Here is a 21,332-nt window from a genome sequence, read left to right as displayed (position 1 = left end):
ACTCTGGTGCTGATTTATCTATAAAAGACAGAGTTAAGAGAAACGGCCAGAAAAGAGGAGCTGGAGAGGGATACTCACGCTGGCTTAAAATGTCAATAGTAACTCCAGCATGAGCGCGCACACACACACACACAGGAAGGCAAGAAACGTGTTTCTCAAATCCCCCAAGAACAAGAGCAAACCTTAAAAGGAGGACAATAAAATAACACCTGACAGGAGCCCCTGGGTGTGCAGCCAGCTTATGCAGGGCAATATCATCCATCAATCCGCATGCAATAAATGAACAGACAGATCGGCCATCTATAACACATCTCTAACAGGAGACTGTGAAGATGTTTAACTCCATCGCCACTAACTGCAGACTAGAGACTTAAAAGAAAACTAAAGCAGTAGAGTTAAAAAAGTTTGTCAACCATATGTAGGTGTGTTATTGCATCTCTGGTGGCTCTGTTCATAAAAATATCTTAGAGGATAGCAAAAGAGAGAGACTCTTAAGAGAGGGGTGTGGAAAGTTCATAGGGCAGATTGGTCTGCTCCACAAACTCACCAGCCCTCCCCAATCTGACTGGGAATATAAACATGACAAAGCCACGCTCACTGGGGTGCCAGATCAGATTCTTGAAGAAAATACCCACTGGAAGGCAAAGAATGTCTAAACTGCAAGAGAGAAAGTGGAGATGGACAACACAAAGTAAGGAGGTTGGAGTTATGGAGCAGTGGAAAACATATGGACACTTAACAGTGAAATATTATACCATTTGCATTTTTATAATAAAGCTCTTCTTCTGTGGTCTAAAGGACATCTTGAACTCAGACTGGAGTTTAAATAGGTCAATAAAAAGCGGGTCCAATGTAATACAAACCAGAAACAGCTTTTGAATCCCCACCTGCTGCCAAGGTTTTGGTGGAGTAGACATAACACGCTTTTCAGTAGTGATATAGCAGATACTCTGCACTACAACCTGGCAATTTCACGACATTACTTCGACCTTTCTTTCTCTGACATGCCTCAGAAGGCAAACGTCTCGCTGTAGTGATAAGGAATGAGCAGGATATCATCTCAGAACGCAGATAATATATGTAGCGTGAAGAAATGAGGAATTCGAAGAGGCTGCGAAGCATGCAGCTCAAAACACTTACCATGACGGGTGATAGAAGAGGTAGACAGAGAAGCTAACGTACTCTAAGCCATCCACAAACACGAGGCTGTTTATCTATTGCTTGTACAATACATCTTCTGAATATCCATGGTTGAATATTCAGGGATCCATACAGTGTCTTTAATGTTTTATAATGTGAAGCTTGGCCTGATGGCTGCAGCAGTCATGAATGTGTTCTCATATGAGAGCCATTATTTTTTTTTTAGCATTTTAAGGTGTGGGATTGGGACATCTGAAATATGAGCCAGTATGAGATCAAGGAATTTAATAGAACAAAAAGCTCTGATGACACAAAAACAGGTACATAGAGTGTGCTTGTACACTGATTAGAATAAAAGAGACAAATAAAATATATACAACAACAAAAACACTACTAATACTGTGTTCCACAATTATGTTCAGGAAATGTAAAGGTGATCTTCACTATCTTCATCCTCTTGCTTTTTTCAGCACTTTCTATAAAGACAGAAAAAAAACACGTATGTAAGTCTAGCTTCTGTTCAAAACTGAGATGCAGTACAACTATGTCTAAATTTCAGTTCTGTTATATCTGTGGTTACATTTGATTGAAGTTAAACAAAGGCATTCAATGTAAAATGATTTAAATAAGAAAGTAAAAATTACTAAATGTTTGTGAGTTTTAGTAATTGAATAATAATAATGATAATAAGAAGAAGAAGAAGAATGTGCAGTAGCTCTAGTAAACAACATGCTGTTCACTAATTCAGAGATTTCCAAAACTCTGCTTACTCAGCTTAATTGGTTAACTTTTCTTGTGCACCTGCCTTTAAGCAAGTTGTTTGTAAGGGTGTGGTGGAATAGAGCCACTGCAGGGGGAGGGAGAAAACCAGTGAAATGATACTGAGGGAAACTGAAGAGTGTAGCACGGTTCTGCGTAAATGTCCGCAGCCACTTGGTGGCGGTGTCACAAAATATGTGGCATGACCAGAAATGTAGCTTACTGTGGTCTATGTTGACGGGGCTGTCACTCCTTGAACTTTGCAACTGATGCAGAAAATACTGGACAAAGAACTTGCCTCCGCTTTTACGCTCTATCATTTGTAATGTATGTTGCACTTCTCATGTTGAATTCCTTAGTGGTCTTTCTGCTTCAGCTTGACCTTTCAACAAAGAAGAATTGAACTGACACACATCACCCAGGGGTGAAACAGTGTCAGCTTGTTGTAGGACTGGATGAAAGCCCAACTGCACTACACGAATGGACACCAGTATAAAACCATAAATCAGCCTCTTTTGAATGAGTATGATTTATGTAGCAATACACAACAACACCGCTTATTGCTTTCAAGTCAATAACAATGATTGATAAAAAACTGTGTAGTGGAAGTGAACCATTTTTGCTTTGTTTGTTTGTGAAGGGGCTATAAGTTTGCATAGTTTTGAATACCACAGCTTGAAACAAACATTTATTCAGTCTGAAACGACTGCCATTTACTTCAGCCCTTAACAGGGATTTGACACTTAATCTAAATTCACTTAAAAGGACTGTGACAATAACTTTAAGCACAGTATATTGTCATGTCATGTCATGTCAAACTGCAGATTATAAACACTAGACAGGAAGTCCAAAAGAAAACATACACTATGTTGACTGCTAATGGAGCTCTTCATATGCTCTTAAAGTATTATAATATATTATAATAAAACTTTCTAACATGATATTTTCAAAAACAAGCTAAATGAGAAGTCCTCAGAAACTCACCTGAATGTTTTCCAAATTTCAGAGATTAAATAATGAACGACTGTAAGAATAACTACTGGCAAATACTACGATCAAATGTATTATTTAAAGCAAAAGAGTCAAAATTCAGCAGTTGAACTGGATAGTGTTTCTATTATTTTGGCCACCCCGTTTTAGTCAGTAAGCTACAATAAATAAACGGAACATTACGAATCATAAAGGGCTTACATATTGGAATACCTTCGTTTACCCCAGTGTCCCTAATGAACTGGCAAGTGAGTGTACGAACGGGCAATTAAAAACACAAGTAAACCACAACTAGCAACCTGTTTATTGCCGTTCTGTTAACTTACCTGTGTGGCAGTTGAAAATTAAATGATATCAGAGCGTAATGTGTACTAACCTTGGAGACTGCTTTGATATGCTGAGCTTTTATCGTTGCGGATTTTTCTTCAAAGGCTTGGGCCTTCGCCTCCTCCGACAGGTTCTTCAAGAACATCACTGTCAGCAGTTCAATCTGATAAAATTAGAAGATACATACTTGTTATTTGACCAGCTGCTAGGTCGGTTAGCTAGCTAACGTTAGCCTCAATCGAAGGGCAGAAAAATATGTCGCTGTGTACCAACCATTGCGACTGACGCTGGACCAATGTTTATGTTGCCCCTCGATTTCTTCTTAATTGTACGTTTCAAGTTGTGCGCCTTATTCATCATTTTGGTAAAGGTGTTTTCGTCAAACAAAGCACGACAAAAAGTTTGTTTACGTTTTCAAATATCCCGCTTGCCCGACTTCCGTTTCTTCTTCTTCGTGGATTTCTTTGACTTTTAATCTGTTACATTAGCGCCATCTACAGCTATGTTGTTATCGCCATACGTGTGCAAAGAGAGGAAAACATTATCTCATGTAAAATATTTTCTCGACCAAAAAACATTAAAAAAAATAAATAGATAAATATTTTGTCTGCTTAGTGAAACATTCAAGAGCATAATCTCAGACGCTTTTCTTTTCAGCGCATCGCCTTGCCTATGCTGCCACCCAACTGTTGCTTCAGGGTACTACATTAACAAACCTCACATCCGGCTCGGCAAGTAAAAATGGCGACCACCACGGAGAAAACAACACACATGAGTAATATGCTGCAATTTATGAAACTTATTGGACAACTCAAAGTAAGACTGCTCACCAGACTCAGACCAAGGTTTGAGTGATTTGTATACGCTTTACAAAAATGAGGAACAATTTAATTTAAAGCTGAATCTATGGATTTGGGACTGTCTTTAGTGTTGTTCAGTCAGTTGTTGCAGCTGGTGTTAATACTGAAAACTTTCTGTGTATGAACAAAGTATAGAAAAACTCCACTTATTACTTCAGGGCAAGAAAAGTAAACTAGCCCCTTATTAGTGCATTATGAAAACAGGACAAAGCTCTTGTCTGACTTCTCTAACCCTTAGAATAATGAATATACTGACAGGTTTTGATTATGACTGTTACAAGCTCCAAGAAATGCTGCCTGAACAGAATAACTCATGCAATCCCCAATAAAGGGAATAATTATAATTTTGTTCTGTATATACTAGTAACCTTCTGATAAAATTTTTAGGTTTGATCTTATCCCTGTCCATCTTGTATCCCACTGATGACTATCATGTTGGGGATCATGTTACCTGCAGAGGGTGCCACGGACCGGGTGGGTGTACAGGAACGTGAAGAAACCCGAGAGTGTGTCGGACCACATGTACCGCATGGCCATGATGTCTCTGACCATCACCGACCCCACAGTGGACAAGGACAGGTGGGTCATACACACGGCAGAGCAGCGACGTCAGAATATCAGCCCAGAATCTATAGATTTCGAGTTATTCAAGGTAGAATCAACATTTCAGGAATAAAATAATAATAATAATCTACTTTAAGAAAAGCTGTATCATTTGTGTCTTTCTTCTGTCTCAAGGTGCATAAAGCTGGCTCTCGTCCACGACATGGCAGAGTGCATTGTGGGGGATATCGCTCCAACAGACAACATCAGTAAAGCAGAGAAACACAGGAGAGAAGAGGCAAGTGATCACCAGCATGTTGCACAATTTAAATTACACCTGTAGACACCTGCCACTTTTAAGTGAACAATGGACAAGGAATGGTGGGTTTATATCAATGAAGCTTAAGTAATCAATTCTCCCCCCCCCCCCCCCCCCCCCCTCTCTCTCTCTCTCAGGAAGCAATGAGACATCTAACAAGTCTTCTGCCTGAGGGACTCAAACAGGAGATTTACAGACTTTGGGAAGTATGGCACCTTAATATTCTTTCAACATGCCCAGCCAACCGGGCTGATCGCTGCGTTCTCATGTCCACCACCCCTTATGTGTTCTGATGAGTTATTCATTTGTGTTATCTTCAGGAATATGAATCCCAGAGCAGTCCAGAGGCCAGACTGGTTAAAGAGTTTGACCTCCTGGAGATGATACTGCAGGCTCATGAGTATGAAGAGCTGGAGGGGACACCTGGAAGACTGCAGGAGTTCTTTGACTCCACCACTAGTATGTATCCAACCTGGGTTTTGTTTTCTTATTCCTTGCTGGTTCATCAAAATGTGGGATGTATGTATTACACATGTATCGGAATACAACCCAACCTGCCGTGTTCTTGTTTTTTTTTTTTCTTTCTTCTTTTTATCTCATTAGATCGTTTCCAGCACCCAGACGTGCTCCAGCTGGTCAGCTCTTTGAATGAAGAGAGAGGACGTCACATGACCGACACCGATAGCACAAATAAGGCTGAGAAATCGCAGGCTGCTGCTGCAGCATCTGAACAGACCACTTCACACACTTCCTGACAGAAACACACCTGGAAAAACCTTCAGAGTGGCAGCCCCATATGCTGGACTGAAACGCACAACACCCGCACTGTGACGCACAAACAGGTCGCATGATCGGATATGCTGCAGTTATGTCTCGTTATGAGTTATTAAGATCTGTAAACAGGAGAATTTTAGTCTTTTATGTGTATGTATTTAATGTTTTTTTTTGCAGACTGAATACTGGCTATGGGTCTAAATTAGCTTTAAACTTTTAATGCACAAATTTACAAACTGCCAGACAATGTGTGAATATAATAACTTCTCAAAATACGGTTAGATGTCTTTTAATACTAATATGAAATCCAAGAGAGCATTCTTACATTCATACATTTGCAGAAATTACAATAACATTCAGTAAGTCGTTAAATTCTGTTTATTCTGGTTGTTGATATGAAGTTTATTGTTCAGTGTTTATAAGTATTGGCTTCATTAGATTCTTCCAGTACTGTAATGTTATTATATGCATACCTTGTCTGGCAGATGTTATATCTAGAAAAGATGTGATAAAGCTGCTGCACCAACAGACATGAAAGCGTCATTCAACTTCCAAAATAGTGCTGATGCGTTTTCTCAAGTTTTTCTAAATGGGTAAAAACAGGAACCCACAGTTCTGCAGGGGAAATTAAATTTCAGTAATGTTGTGTAAAGCTTTTAAAGTTTTTTTTTATCAGCAGGCTGAGTCACAGTGTTCCGTGTTTATCATAATAACATATTTGGATTCGTTTAACCTTTCAATTTGATATCAGCCATGAAAAACAACGGTTCGTGCTGTTTTGTGTGGATGTAAGTTATGTCTTTGGGTGTTAATGTTCCATTGGATTTTGTAAAAATGTCTTTTAACTGGTGCTTTAATTTCAGTCCTACACAAATGTAAAGTACATGCTGTAAACCATTATTTTGGATTACCTCAGTTATTTTTTTAGTAAGACTTGAATACCGGTCCGTGCTATAAACAAACTCTCAATACTTGAATGGTGACTGATTTTTAATAAATATACCCCATGGCATCAAACCACAAAAAGAAAAGAAATCTTTACAACATGACAACTATGAAAAACAAACAGATTATGTAATTAAATCAGAGTCACTTTGAGGCATGAGGCTGCTACACAGACCAGAACAGAGAAATTTAAAAGAAAAACGCACACAAAAAAAAAATGATATAATGAGATTTTTAATCCTCTGCGGCACCAACCTTTTCATGCATTTTTTTTCCTAAGCATATAAAAGGTTAGTTCTGCAGGAAGAGTAAGTAACAGCATGTATTGAATTTAAAGGTCAGCCAAGGATAGTATTACGGACGACACACTGAGTAATATTAACGCCTTTTCATACATGCGGTGCTTCCTGTAGACTAGTGTGTCCTACAGTGTGAATGCACCGACCTCATTTAAGTGCCATTAATATGCTGAGGCATTCAAACTGACACAGCTTTGTACAAGTTTGGGTTAATCACATCAACTTATTACAGCATTAAGTGTTAAAATGCAACATCAAATTGATTTCTATAAAGAAGCTAAAAATGTAGTTCAGCATTGTTCTGGTATAAAAGGGTTGATGCTCTTAGATTGGTCCTGTTTCAAGTCCAACATGTCTCTTTCCACTTATGTCACATTTACATAGCAGAAGAACAAATGAATAACCTTATAGTTTTGTGTCTGAAGAATCCCAGCTGGGCCATTTAACAGCTGGCTGATCCTCCTCACCCTCCTCTGATCAACATCTGGGTTAACCTGGTGTAGCCAGACTCAATTCCCCCACTCAAAGTTAGTGGGCGGGGGAGCTTCAGACTAGCGTCCAGGCTACATCTGGGTTGTAGTGAGGTTTGAAAACCTCTGGAGGACAGATGACGGGAGCTTTTACTGATATCAAACCCACCATGAGCCCTTCAATACTTCTTGTATGATCACACAACACTGTGTACTTTTGACATCAAACTAAAGGCAGACAGCTGCTGCCTTAGGATATTTAGTAATTTTGGTTCAGTCTAAATATTTGGGGATTGCCAGAATCTCATCCAAGTATTAAAAAGATTTAGATGGGAAGGTCTGCCATCAAACGATCAAATAAAAAGAATCATTTCAGTCAGAGCTGTGAATAGATATGCAACATAATGCTGTGAAACAGCAGTCATAGAGTTTTCTTGGTTTAAGTCCTGCCTCTCAGTGTGGATGCAGCTTTAACACGGCCTCTCCGAGCTGTCCGTCAAGTTGTTGGTGGGCGTGTCCTGAGAGCTGGCGTTTGCTGCGGATGACAGGACTTCTTCAAAGCTGCCTCCTGTTCCTGTGCCACCAACTTTGGTCTGGTAGAAGAAACAAATGCAGAAAAACATAAACTGTCATTGATTAGAAGAGCTTTGTCTTTCTACGTATCCTTGCTGCACCAACAGTGTTGTACTACAGAGAATGCTCCAGGTGGCAGACTGTCACAAAGTCCTGCAGGCATTCACTGGATGAGCTTCTAACTGGTCTTCAAGAGGGTTTCATAAACGCAAGGAAATTAAATTAAATTAAATTTTAAAATAGAATAGAACTAATCAGCAGTTTTGACTTGTAAAAGTTCAGTGTTTTTCTGCTAACGCTGTATCAGGATCACTGTGAACATAAATAACCAGTGGGCTCACTGTCAGAGTGTAAGCTAGTAATTACACACAGATTATAGTGTTTTGCTCCCTTCTCCTTCACTGCCACTTCGTAACCTGAACAGTTTTCTCTGTTTCTTAATAGGTTTGCTTTAGAGTTAGATATACTGAATAGATACTTCCAAAATGCACAAGTACCAAAGTGTAAAGTATCCAATTAAACGTTGTGAAGCTGTTTGAGGACTTCACTCAATAATTCAAACTCACTCTCACACAATGATTACCTTGATGGTGGAAACTGTATTCTCAACCTTCTCCTCAAAAGACTTGAAACTGGGAGAGTTTCTGTGGGGGCAAAAAAATCAACAGATTATTTGAGAAATTACCTTTTTGGATCACAATCAAAAAGTGGAATCAATAATAACTATACAGTATATATTCTGAACTGGCAGATGAATACATTTTAGCTGAACTGAGGCAGTGAAGACCAGCAAGCAATACAGAGGGAGCGAGGTTGTGAGAACATCTAGTGTATTTGAGTTTTACTAGGTTTATCAGTGTCAGAATGACCTTACCACATCACAGCCACTAACTAAACAAATATCAGTTGTAACAGTGCATTTAGCTGTTTTTAAACACACATACGATGTACCACATGTTTCAGAGTTTGTTTAAATCCAAGTACAGTAAAATCTCTTGATAAAATCACGAAAAATCAACACGATACTCCCTCAGAAGCAAACAGAACGGTTACCTCATGGTGGGCATGCTCATAGAGTGTCTGATAGAGTAACTGTCCCCAGAGAGCGTGGCGAGAGAAGAGTTAATGATTAGCACAGGTTGCAAACACAAAACCAGAAGCAACACAAAGCAAGACTCAGCAAGAGAAAGATGTGCTTTTATGTTTTCTGTGAAGTTAGTCTCACTTTGTCTAACTGAAAAAATGAGGAGAAAATGATGAATTTCAAGGCCTGTACTAGCAGGGGATGAACCTCTGCAGGGAAACTGATTGTTCTGCTGATAGAGAAATAAAGCAGGTAAAGCTCCACGCAGACTAAAGGATATTACACCTGTAGTATGAAATCATACAGCGCGGCCTATCATTTTGTAAATCTCTTCATCAGTCAGTTCAGTAAAACCAGCATTGCTCTTATTATTAGCGCATTGCTGCATCCAGTGATGAGCTGGGAAGTTCAGGGACACTTGGTTCACATGACTCACAGAGACAATTTATTTAGATAAAAATCAATTACATCTGATTCTGGACTGAGATAAGCACCTGACTGAGTACAACGCTCCGATACGGCAGCAATTAACTGTACCTACTGGATAGTTAGTGCCATCAGCTGATGTGACTGAGAGCTAATGAGTTAAGACATGCTGCCCCAGACTTGGGTCTACTAATGGGACTAAATCAGCTGTGTGGTTCTTACCCTATAGAGTTGGACCTTTGGAAGCATGGAGGGAGATGGAAAACATTTTAAGAAACTTTTAATCCACTTCTATACAGTCGCATGCTTTCTATTCACTTTCATAGGATCTTTGTGTAATTAATGTAAAACAGTTTCACTATGTTATATACTTTTATTCTACAGGGAATTCTACAGGGAACATCTAAATCTTAAAAAGGAAATATGAAGAGATCTTTAATCCTATACAGTGTCTGCTATAGAACGTACACAGACAAAATGCTGAACACTTCAGGAACCAAGCTGCAGAAAATGTTGTAACTTGAACACAAAACAGAAATGTTCTTCTAGAGTTAAATGACGCAAACACACAAACCTATCCACACTCACTCCAAAAGAAAACAAGGATCCAATTCATCAACAGAGTGAATAATTAACGTTTTGTACATATACTCTGTATAGATATGTCAAAACGGGAATAACAGAAAATGAACGGCGGTGACATAGAAATACACAAAGCAGAGAATCTCGTAACTGTACAAATAAAAGATACATTATATTACGACTACTTTGTGGTGAGGAACACAGAAGACTTGAGGTTTGTAAGGGTAAAAAGTCTTCAAAGTGATACTCACCTTTGTGTGGATACTTATACTCTAAACCAAAATGATCACATTTTTGTAGATCGTACAGTGATTACGTGACAACCAATGATTAGTTCAACAAGTTACCAAACATAGTATATAAAAGGACAGTGAGACTGAGAACAAGCGTGTAAATGTAAGTAAATATCAGTTTAAAAGTGGTTAAATCTTTGTAACGCTGCAAGTTACATGCAAGTGAAACACATCAAACCTCCACAGCAAATATATTCAAACATGCTTATGTCCACACAAACCAAACTACTGTACACTGTGGCGACATACCTCCGAGGGAACAGTAACTCTAGACCAACCATGCTGGAATATATGAAAGATAAGAAGCTGTTTCCTTTCTGTAATCTCTATCTCAAAGTCATTAGAAAAAGTCTTAACGAATAAATCTCCACAGGATAAACAGGTATATTTACTTATTATTTCAAAAAATGCACAATATACTTCTGTCTTATTTAGATGTGTACTATGCTAATGCTGTTTAATTCTGTAGTTTTGTTATTTAATTTAATGATACTGTTGAGATAAACCACAAAACGTAGCAGAGAGCTGTTCAGAGTTTAAAGGAACACTGATTTGTCCTGCCTTACAGAAATAAGATAAACTAGCTTCATAATCAAAATAACGTTGTACAGTTTTTTCAATCGACGTTGGTCCCTGACCTTCAAAAGTCTTTCTTGTGTTTTCTGATGCACATGCTGGACGCACTTTCTGCAACAACCTCCTGTCACACATAAAGTCACACAGTCTTCCGTCCTCCAGCATGTTCTAGCTGTCATACACACATACTCTCTCTCCACCACACTAACAGTTTTTTTTTTTCATTTCCAGTCTCTCAAACACAGACCGTCAGAGAGGGAGACAACATGAGAGAAAGTGACAGAGGGAGACAGACTTTGCCTCGAGCCCTTCATCTCCCTCAGAAAGCAGCTTAATGCTGGCTTACGTAATCTCAAGCTCCCCTGAACTAGTTGGAGCAAGAGTCAAAACTGCGCTCCCTGAGACACAGAGATGGACGGCACAGACAGAACCGTGGCCTGGATAAAAGTGGGAGTAGTGGACGGGTGAAACAGCCTCAGCCGGGTTAGTCATGCAAATGAGTTGATAACTGAACTTTACGATGAGCAAATGGACGGGACTGGCACCCATGCAGAGTATTGTTCTCCGTGAGCCACAATGAGGCCGAGGACAATGTAGATATTTGTCCAGTGTGTATGGGGTGTGAGAGAAAGGGCTCAAGAACTCCAGTAATCTGTGTGAGAAGTAAAGTACATCTAGAAGTCAAAGGCAGGTGAGCTTAATTTAGTGCTGGAAGATGTTTCCAATCCTATCCTAGAAATTAAATGTGCTTTTTGAAGAATTTCCGAGTGCGTTTACTCTTTACATAGCACTTGCATATAAACCATGAATAAGTACCTTCATAGAGCTGTGTTTTAAGTGATTGGTTTATCAGCACACAGTCGCCTATATAATTACAGTATCTGATACACTGTTCGACCCACAACTATCAGTTGCTACAAATTTACTTTGGATGTCTGGAATTACACTGCTTGGATCAGCTTTCTCATTCGCTTGTCCATGCAGATAGGATGTTGGAGGAAATGTCAATAGAGCAACCAAATTTAGTGGGTGTCTCTGTCCACACTGTTTGCATGATACAATATCAGCCTACACCGGAGACTCAACTCTGCATAGTGACACGAGTGACACAGCTTTGGCGCAATAGATATCATTGTGTACCTCATGTCTCCAAATTTCCTGGTGATGGCGGTGCCGAGGGTGCTGAAGGCGGCTGATGTTTTCTGTCCTGCCGTGGATAGTGTCTCAGATGTCTTCTTGTAGCTGACAGACACACACATAAACACACATGTCACAGCGATGTCATATCAAACAAGCGGTTTCATACACTGCTTCACACTTTCAGTACCAAGGTGAACACACACGTCACCTTTAATGTCCTACTCCGCTTTTTGGATGACACAAGTCCTATGTTTCATCTTGTTGTGTGGGCTATTGTTTACATCTGGATCCCCTATGGCAGCTTTAAACAATAACATATCTGCGCTCCTCCTGTGGTCACACTGCTTCATTATAGATGAGGATGGAGGCCGTGCGTGTAAAGCGAGCTTCAAGATGAGGTGTAACTGGATAAGAAAGGTGGCCTTTAGAGACTATCCACTTGCTCCTCTCTGTCTCTTAGTGTCTGGAGAAATGCTCAGCACTGAACATAGAATCAGGAAATGTGACTGATTTTCTGCAGGATGAAGACTAAAATGTTAAAGGAATAGTCGGTGTTTTGGAAAATGTCTTGTACGTACTTAGAGTCAGATTACGGATGTCCCTAAATCTTGTTGATAAGCTTAGCATTAGTATAAAGAGTAGAAACAATGATGACAAAATCCACCGAGCAGCATCATTGAAACTTACTAATGTTATATTTTGCATCATTCTGGGCAGGAAAAAAGAATTTGTAGAGTGTAAACATTAAAACTAAAACTAAATCTGGTAAATCTGATGAGAGCTTTTTTACTATTATGCTATCTCAGTGATTATGAGGCCTTATTCAATAATAATGACAATAATATAATAACAATAATAAGAACAGACTTTAGTAACTCGAAACCAACATGCTTATGGAAGTCTTCTTTTACAAATGTGTAAAAGGTTTTTTAGCTGAAAAGAAGAAGTTGAAAATGCAGGTAACACCAACACCAACCAACAAATGCTTCCTACTGCAGGTAGAGAACAAACATTTACAAGAAAATGATTATACAGTATTATTATCTGCAGGGACTACACAGAACATGTTCTGCTAATTGTTCCCTGACTGAGGTCAACAATAGCCTGAAGCTCTGTGCAGCCACTGGGTGTGTTTTTAATCAGGTTTTTGATGTCTGTTACAGTGAGCACAACAAAGATAAAGCACATGCTGCGCAGCTAGAAGCAGAGGATTATGTTTTTTTAATTGGGTTTTTGATATCTGTGTATTAAAAGGCACACAGATTGGAGTTTATTCTGACTGTTAAGACAAGAACTGCCTGCTCTTTGCACGTGTGTTTACTTTGAATGTGTCCTGTGAAGGGCATCTATGTTGACAGCAATCATAAAAGCCATTGTGCCATGTGCTTCTGCTTTTACCAGCACATTAATGAACGCACAACACCTGAAACATGCAGATTTCTTTCCTTGTCTCGCACACGCATTCACACACTAGCTTACGCCGTGGAGCTCTGCATGTCGTGCCAGCCGCGGCTGAAGTTGGTCCTGAGCTCATTCAAAGGACTGATGCCCAGCTTCTGTTTGAGCTCTGCGTGCTGCTTCTCTTTGGACAAAAGAACCTGCTTCAGAGTATTTATTTCCTCCTCCAGCTGGACACACACAGGAAGACAAAGAGCAACATAAGAGGCTTCAAACACCACTTCAAAAATTACTGTTTTGTCAGATAACGGTGTCCTTGTGTGTGTTTTCGTGTGTATATACTTTAGCTAATTCTTGCTGAATCTCCTCCCTCTCCTCCTCCGTCAGAATGGAGTTGTTCAGGTTGACATCTGACGCCAGATCTTCATCAGCCTCTCTCAGTGGCTCAGAGTCCAGAAAACCTGTTGCAAAAATGCAAAATAAAGCTACATGAATGCACAAATTCTCAGTCATCCAGGTCATGGTATATCAAAAACTGTTAAAGAAAGGCAACTGGACTTGTAGAGACAAGTCTATAAGTTCAGAACATAATTGCACATTAACATATCCACGTAGGAGGAGGCAATGGATTTTATGGAATAAAAATCTAAATCTAAATCTAAATCTAAATCTAATGGACGCGGTGCACACAATGTAAGGAGGATAATAATAATAATAAAATGCGCACATTATGCAGAACTGAGCACATACTTGTTAATAATCATTTTCTTCTTTGTTTTGCCATTTTAATATCTATACTGTTATGCTACTTGGTAACTGGGTTCATCATCGTCACGGAATGTAGTGAATTGTATTGTAATTTTAGAAAAAACAAAATTTGTATCGGGACCTGGAAACAAACCCATGAATGTCCATTTCACTTCAGGAGGAACAGAAGCCACTTCTCTTTTTTTGTTGCCATTTAGCTTTCATATTGAGCCACTTTGGACAATAGTTGCTGTCAAATACATTTACATAATGTGATATAATTTCACTTGGTATTAAGACTCATGGAGCCATGGATTTACAATATAAATAAACCACATCAGCCACACGAAGGGTTATCCCATAAGAAACGCTCCCACCTCTCTGTATTTGTAGCATGCAAACTTTCTCTACTTCTCTTTCAACGTATCAGTGCGTTCGTCTACACAGTTGACTCCGTCAGTCTGACAGTTATATAAACTCTGGCCGCAGTCTGTTGCGCTCTAATCTGGCTTAACTGATGTGGATTATCTTGCTCTAACTCTGCTGACCAACATTACAGTCTGATAAGACACACACACACACACATACACGCACGCTCAAAAAAGATGCTTTCAGATTTCAGCTGACTGATTTTCAAGTTGCGGTAATTGATTTCAGAAGTTCAGTAATTGAATAACGGGGACTGCGGGGACACATTATGTAAAACCTCAGCTTGTTTACTTGAGCTGCATCACAGCCTTAACATTTTATCTGTTTAAACAAGTTGTGTGAAATTAACATCTACAAGATGGATTTGTGTTAAAAAACAAAACAAAAAAAAACTTTCTACCTCCAACGGAAACACATAATTACACTACTTGCACACTGTACTTATACCTCTCTCAAAATTCCAATATATCATACACACAATTACACTGCCACACCCACACGTATCCACTATTTAGAAGCTCATCCTGAATTAAACCATCTTAGAGACTTAGAGACCAAAGACTACGAAAAAACTCAAATGAGAGCTAAACACAGAGGGACTATAACAGCTTCAGTGTGATTAGTCTCATATTGTTGTCGGATTTCACCAGTGTGAAAGTCAAATCATGACCAGGCAACAACGATACGACTGTATACACACAAGAGAGTCAAGCACATGTAGGTCACTGAGTCAATGTATCCATAGTGGACCAGTAAAGATATGGCAAGTGTTGGAAATGAAATGAATTACTGTACCTGCAGTGAGGTGTCCTCTCTCTTGATGTGGCCGCATTATAAGAGACGTGAGGAGACAGTGAGGTTAGTTAAGACCGATACTAATAGACCTGCTGTCCACAGTTCACAGCTTTGAAATCTAAAGGTAAAGCAGGCTGTGCAGCATGAACACACACAAATACAGCTCCCAGCACTCAACTCAAGCAGAGCATGCAGCAGTTTAGTTCATGGCAGGCCTTTCCATGGTGAGCTAGCATTACACAGCAGGACAACAATGAGACTTCTAAACCCCCATGGCTCCAGTAGAAGCTGTCTAAGTGCAACAAGAGTATTTTCCCCCTGTTTACACAGCCATGAGAAACAGAGGATTTAAACATTTTCTATCAGTGTGAGTTATTAATTAACTTGGCAAACACAAAATGCACACAAGAGGAGACTACAACTAGAATTCACACATTTACGACACAATACTTTATTATTTTATAAAGGTTATGGTTATTTTAAAGATAACAATGTCAGCTCATGTTGGTTTTATTTTCAGAATACTGTTATTCAAGATGTTGGAAAATGTTTCTTGTTAGCTGATGATTTTTAGGTCATGCAAGTTTCTTTTGGCTAGTGCAGGTTCTTTATTAACTTACCCGTTTCCTTTTAACTAACACATGTTTCTCTTTAACTATCAAAGATTGGCTTTTAGTTGATGCAGGTTTCAACACAAGGCTTGGAATATAACCAGAGAACAGTGCATATTACATTAAGACATTTCTGACTATTCGCTACAGGCTGTGTCTGTATTATAAAAGATGTATGGCAGAACTGTTTGTGAGAGTCACATGTATTACAGTTTCTCATTATGGAAACAAAAGACTCAGTGTGGGAGCTGCTTCTTATATTATCAGAACCAACAGACACTAAAGTGTTGTTTTACACAGTATGAATGTGGTATTCCAAGAACACATGGAAGACCTTTATGTTTAATCATTTAATCTATAATGTACTCAAGTAGTTTTGTCATTTTTCTGGTATTTGAAGTAGACTGAAACTTAAATGGTCCATGCCAAATAGTTACGAGGTAAAATCGGATAGACAAATTCAGACTCAGTACAGACATCCTGAATGAACCTGCCCTGATAATGTCACTTTCTATGCCATCAACTACTTTCACTCTTTAATCTTCAGGCCATGTTACACAGACAACACTGAAAAGCAATGGTGACATAAAATTTTGCTGATTGTTTCTTTTACTTTTAAGGAAAATTTAGTAATCTCTGCCAACACTGACATTGTATCAAAGTGTGGCCATGTACCATAACCTGAGTAGTTTTTGTGCAGGAGCTACTACCTATGTTGTCCAACAGTAAGATATTTCACTTTGATTGAACAACTTACATGTTGTACATTCCTGAAAATAGACACTAAAAATAGTTACTTACTTAAATGTTGATGAAATGTCAGATAAAAACATCAGGGACAGACCTGATGGAGGCTGCAGGTTCCCACAGTTATGCTGATATGTAAATAGTCAACCAAAGTGAAAGATCATCTACTCTATGGGCTCTACTCTACATCCCTCATCACCTGTGCAGTCCAGCTGCATATCCCAAGTAGTGGACATGACCCAGTCGTCAGACACTGATGTGTGACCCCACTGATCCTCGCCTGGTGGTGAAGTTCTACCCCATTCTGTCCGGTGTTCCCCATTTTGGACCACCGGAGCCGAGCTTTCCCCATATGAGCTCCTCCTAATCGATTCCTCGTCAGAAGGGTCAAACATGCCCTGATTCAAACCTGAACAAAGTCACAGTTGAATACATTTTCACCAAAAAAGGAAGCACTAGATTCATCTTAATTTGAAAGCGATTAGTTCCCATTTAATATTTTAGCGGAGCTGACTAAAACAAAAGCAAAATCAGAGCCGTTTGAAACTGTTTATGAGCTTACAGGAACAGAACAAAGCTTCCAGGATAGTGACATTTTAAGGATATTACGAACGAGTCTTTGCATGCTGTGAAAATCCCATTAACCTCAATAGCTACATGATAATTTATGCTAATTCTGGCCTTTTTGTCTGTAAAATCCTATGTTATTGCACATTTTTGTGTTTATATCATTATATTTGCTACGCACAAAGGGCTTTAGACATCTTTAGATACTTGTAAGAGGTGTTATCCTCTTACAATAGCCAAATTATGAAGACACAGAACAGCATTAGCATGTTAGGTTTGGTTAAAGTCATCAGTGCTTTTTTAATGAACGTCTACTTCGGCTCAAAACGAGGTTGTTGAGAGCCGAGAGAGAGAAACAAAACAATAAAGTAGTGGGTTGCAACTGCAAGACAATCTGCTGAAAGCTGGAAGATGTTAAAAGGCATTGCAGGACTGAATTCTGTCCATATTTATTAGTGCAGCTTTAATGTACCCTTACATGTAAATTCATACCTTAAATGAAAGCCCTACCAAGACTCTATAGGAGGCCGTAAGACAGTGTTTAGTCAAGCCTGGGTTTTAGAAATGTATTTTAATATTTACATAAGGGAAGTGAAATGTCTTCCTATTTAAAAAGGTTTTAATGGAAAAGAAGCGTTCAAAGAATCTGTTTTAGTTTAAAAGTGATACGATCACAGCATTTTTGTCTTTCATGGTTTACTCACCGAGACCACACTCACTCTCCTGACTGTAAGTTAAATCAACACTGAATCACACAAGGGCAACAGCTGCTGCGCCGTCGATTTCTACAGACGGACGCTTCTAAACATGCTGCACTCCTACTAACACCTAATCAGTGATGCTTCAGCATCACTTACATCACCGCAGCAGGTTTCTGCTTTGTGTGATTCAGTGTGGTATTTATTTATTTTTATTTTTTTCACGGGGAGAGTTGAGTCTTACCCTGCTCTCCCTCTTGTGAGGCTGAGTTAACCCATTCCTCTCCAGGACCCATGCTGCCCCAGTCCACCACTGCTTCACTCAGGACACTAGAGTACAACTCTGCAGCAGAGCAGCAGCAGCAGGAGCGACAGGAGACAAGAAAACTGGTTATTTACACACAAACAGCGATTTGGTGTTCCTCCAGTGTGCGTTCTTGCCCTGCCAGTCACAGCCATGTCTAATTCCCCACAGTTTCTCTGACTAGGCATTTGCACAGGGACAGGAAATCTGACCCTTGACCCTTTTGACACAGATTATCAGATCTCTTCAAACAGGATAGACCAGATTTTTGAGATAAGGAACAAATCTTTGCCACATAAGGTTCACAATGAGATCTTTTGTGACTTTAAATCAATCCAGAGAGAATATCTGAGCTTATTAAGCAATGGAAGTTGCTGGTGAAATCTCATTACACAGCACTACAGGAGGAAGCAGGCCAGAACAAAGCCAGTTTCACTCCGGATCATTTCCTTCTGCCTACACATTTTTAAACCCGACAGTTAAACCACCATTTACAGGGAAGAAGAGGTCACAGATTCCAGTGTAAGACATAACCACAAAGTATAAAGTTTCATGCGTCATAGAAACAGTATGGTAGATTCGTGGAAGCAAAGTTACTCAGAGATTCTGGTGTCTTGAAATGAACTTTGATAATGTGTGATCTCTGATCTCTGATCTCTTTCCCATCGTGATAAGTTATCACGATGGGAAAGAGATCAGCAAGTTCCAGTGCCACAGTGATAATTTCACGGTGTACGTCAACTTACGTCAACAGAGACTATAACTATGTGTGTGGTTTAAACTGTTCTTTAGTTTGTTGCAATACACTCTGAATTCACAACTCTCCGGGTTGGCCACTTTATTCAACATAATTGGCTGATGTTTGGGTGACAAGCACACGACCGCATCTAAAAAGGTAAGAGGCGTTTTGCCTTAATTATGTGCTGTCTCACCTAAGGTCTAAATGCAGTAAGTAGTGTCCAAAATTCTCGAAAAAAAGAAACTGAAGTTACAGGTTTTGGATTACAGAATGTATTGGCTGTGCATCGATACCAGCTGATATATAGCTTGTAGACTGCCTCTGACCTATCTGTAAATAAGCTGACCTTCACCGATGACTGTGGTCCATCCTCCATGTTTGTATTTATTAATTATTTGTGTTTTATAGCTTTACTAAAGGTATTTACATTAACTACATTTATTAACAGCAAAACGTGCAAACCCACATTTTGCACTGGTGTCAGACGTCAGCCAAATTGTTTTCTTAAACACTGGTATAGATGTCGGCCCAGAATTTCACAATTGACGCATCCCTAACAAAAAACATTCACCTTCTTAAGATCTTAAACGTTTATTCCAAAGAGGCTCGTTTGACATGTACCATCATTTTAGCAGATCAAAACAGGCGATGGGTCACTTTGTGGGCCTTCTTCTTGCACGATGGAATAATATCCGCCTCCTCCTTTACTCTCCTTTCTCTTTGTCTCTCCCCCTTGCTTTTTGAGAGGGCAAAATACCTTTGGTCACAAGATTACCGTTTGGCCCACTGGTCATGTGGCTATGCTAAATCAGAGGCCTGGGGATGGTCATATGGCTGGAAAAATCAATTAAAGCCAGACTGGAGGCCAAGTTGCCTCAGAGAAATAATACTGTACGAACTGTATAAAGCATGTAAACCTTTTTAGGAACAGCTATAGTGAAAAACAGTTCTGTTCCAGGCTGTAATTATTGCCTTGTAACAACATATAAGTAGATTATAAGGTTTTGGAAAGTTTTGAGGTGGTTCATAGTCCCATAATAAATGCAATCCTCCTGAAGTTTCACAGACAATGAGAGTCTTTTAGACCGGCTCCACCTCTGAACTTCTACACTCTCTGGCAACCTGTCAGCTGTAACTGGTACCCATTTAGACCTGGAATGCAAACGAATGCAATTAACTACCTGGATAAACAAACCTTTATCCCACTGACTGCAAAGTGCAAAGAGCTGCTGCCCTACTTCATCGGGTCAAGTCTCATTTATTTCCCTCAAATGACCAGTACATAATATTCACAACACAAAATAATGAGTAACTCATATATCAGCTTTAAAACAACACAACTTCTCTTCAAAAAGTGTTTATTACAGCCAGATGAGAGGTGAGATTCCTGTTCATATAAGTCGCTCTCATACAGAATTACAGTACTCTTTACTTTGGTGAATGTATTTGTAGAAGATGACAGGGTGATCAACTGTCAGGATTTGTTGGTTGAACTTCTACAAATACCAGAAATAGCAGAAAACCCATGCAGTGGAACAGCCGACATCCTCAGTGGCAGGAAACTGCAACCAGTCCAGGACTGGGTCTACTGCACACACAGTCTCTTTGTATGACTGTAGAAACACTCTCTTCAGACAAATGACACATGCCAAATTAAACACGTGTCACATTTAAGGAGGCATTCTGCAACAGCTGAAGTTATCATTTCACGACTGCAACATATGCTACTACACTGCACATTTTTAAATATCGTGAGTGAGTCTCTTTTCCAACGTCTCAAGAGCTGCGCGTGCAGTCAGTGCAGCTTAGCTCCGGTCAACAAATAAACAAACAAATAAATAAAGTAATAACAACAAGTGTCTCACCTTGCTGTCTGGTTTCCATCAGCGACACTCAGGTAAACTTCCCAAATAACCTTCTGAGACACTCGAGGATCAACAGCACGCGAAGCACCGCTCTTCTGGTCACTGAGTGTTTACTCGGGTTTCCTTGGATGTCACGCGCTCGGCCAGCTCTCAGGCGGGGCTTGGAGCACGAGCCAATGGGCTCGCGCGGTGGTCATTTACACTTATTTTGCTCGCTGGACGCGGACATTCGTTACCGGAAGTTGCACTGATTGGACACAAACACTTAATAGTTTTCTAAAATAATTATAATAAAATTTCACATTATAACAAAAATACATTTAAGAAGCATA

At 39.5% G+C, this 21,332-nt stretch overlaps 2 protein-coding genes across 6 annotated transcripts; one reads left to right on the top strand and one right to left on the bottom strand.

Moving 5' to 3' along the window:
- Positions 1-3,849: 3,849 nt before the first annotated feature.
- hddc2 (HD domain containing 2) lies at positions 3,850-7,874 on the top strand. The gene is made up of 6 exons (XM_084560839.1): positions 3,850-4,032; positions 4,534-4,655; positions 4,815-4,917; positions 5,076-5,144; positions 5,259-5,397; positions 5,542-7,874. The coding sequence occupies exons 1-6, from the start codon at positions 3,958-3,960 to the stop codon at positions 5,691-5,693; spliced, it is 660 nt and encodes a 219-aa protein (XP_084416965.1). The 5' UTR covers positions 3,850-3,957; the 3' UTR covers positions 5,694-7,874.
- A 9-nt stretch (positions 7,875-7,883) lies between these two features.
- Positions 7,884-21,237, bottom strand: tpd52l1 (tpd52 like 1). Of its 5 annotated transcripts, XM_084560835.1 has the most exons (9): positions 21,001-21,237; positions 18,337-18,435; positions 15,470-15,490; positions 13,841-13,959; positions 13,580-13,728; positions 12,101-12,202; positions 10,634-10,666; positions 8,583-8,643; positions 7,884-8,019 (listed from the first exon to the last, which is right to left on the bottom strand). In XM_084560835.1, exons 1-9 carry the CDS (start codon positions 21,017-21,019, stop codon positions 7,897-7,899), a joined length of 726 nt encoding a protein of 241 aa, XP_084416961.1. In that variant the 5' UTR covers positions 21,020-21,237; the 3' UTR covers positions 7,884-7,896. The 5 variants fall into 5 exon arrangements, with proteins under 5 accessions (XP_084416961.1, XP_084416964.1, XP_084416960.1 ...); XM_084560838.1 differs by lacking the exon at positions 10,634-10,666; XM_084560834.1 differs by lacking the exons at positions 7,884-8,019; positions 8,583-8,643; positions 10,634-10,666 and adding an exon at positions 10,676-11,612.
- Positions 21,238-21,332: the final 95 nt, after the last annotated feature.

Source organism: Chelon labrosus (assembly GCF_963514085.1).
Source record: "Chelon labrosus genome assembly, chromosome: 14".
In the NCBI taxonomy this organism is placed as follows: Eukaryota; Metazoa; Chordata; class Actinopteri; order Mugiliformes; family Mugilidae; genus Chelon; species Chelon labrosus.
The sequence above is the reverse complement of the archived record's forward strand: the minus strand, read 5'-3'. Positions and strand labels throughout refer to the sequence as shown.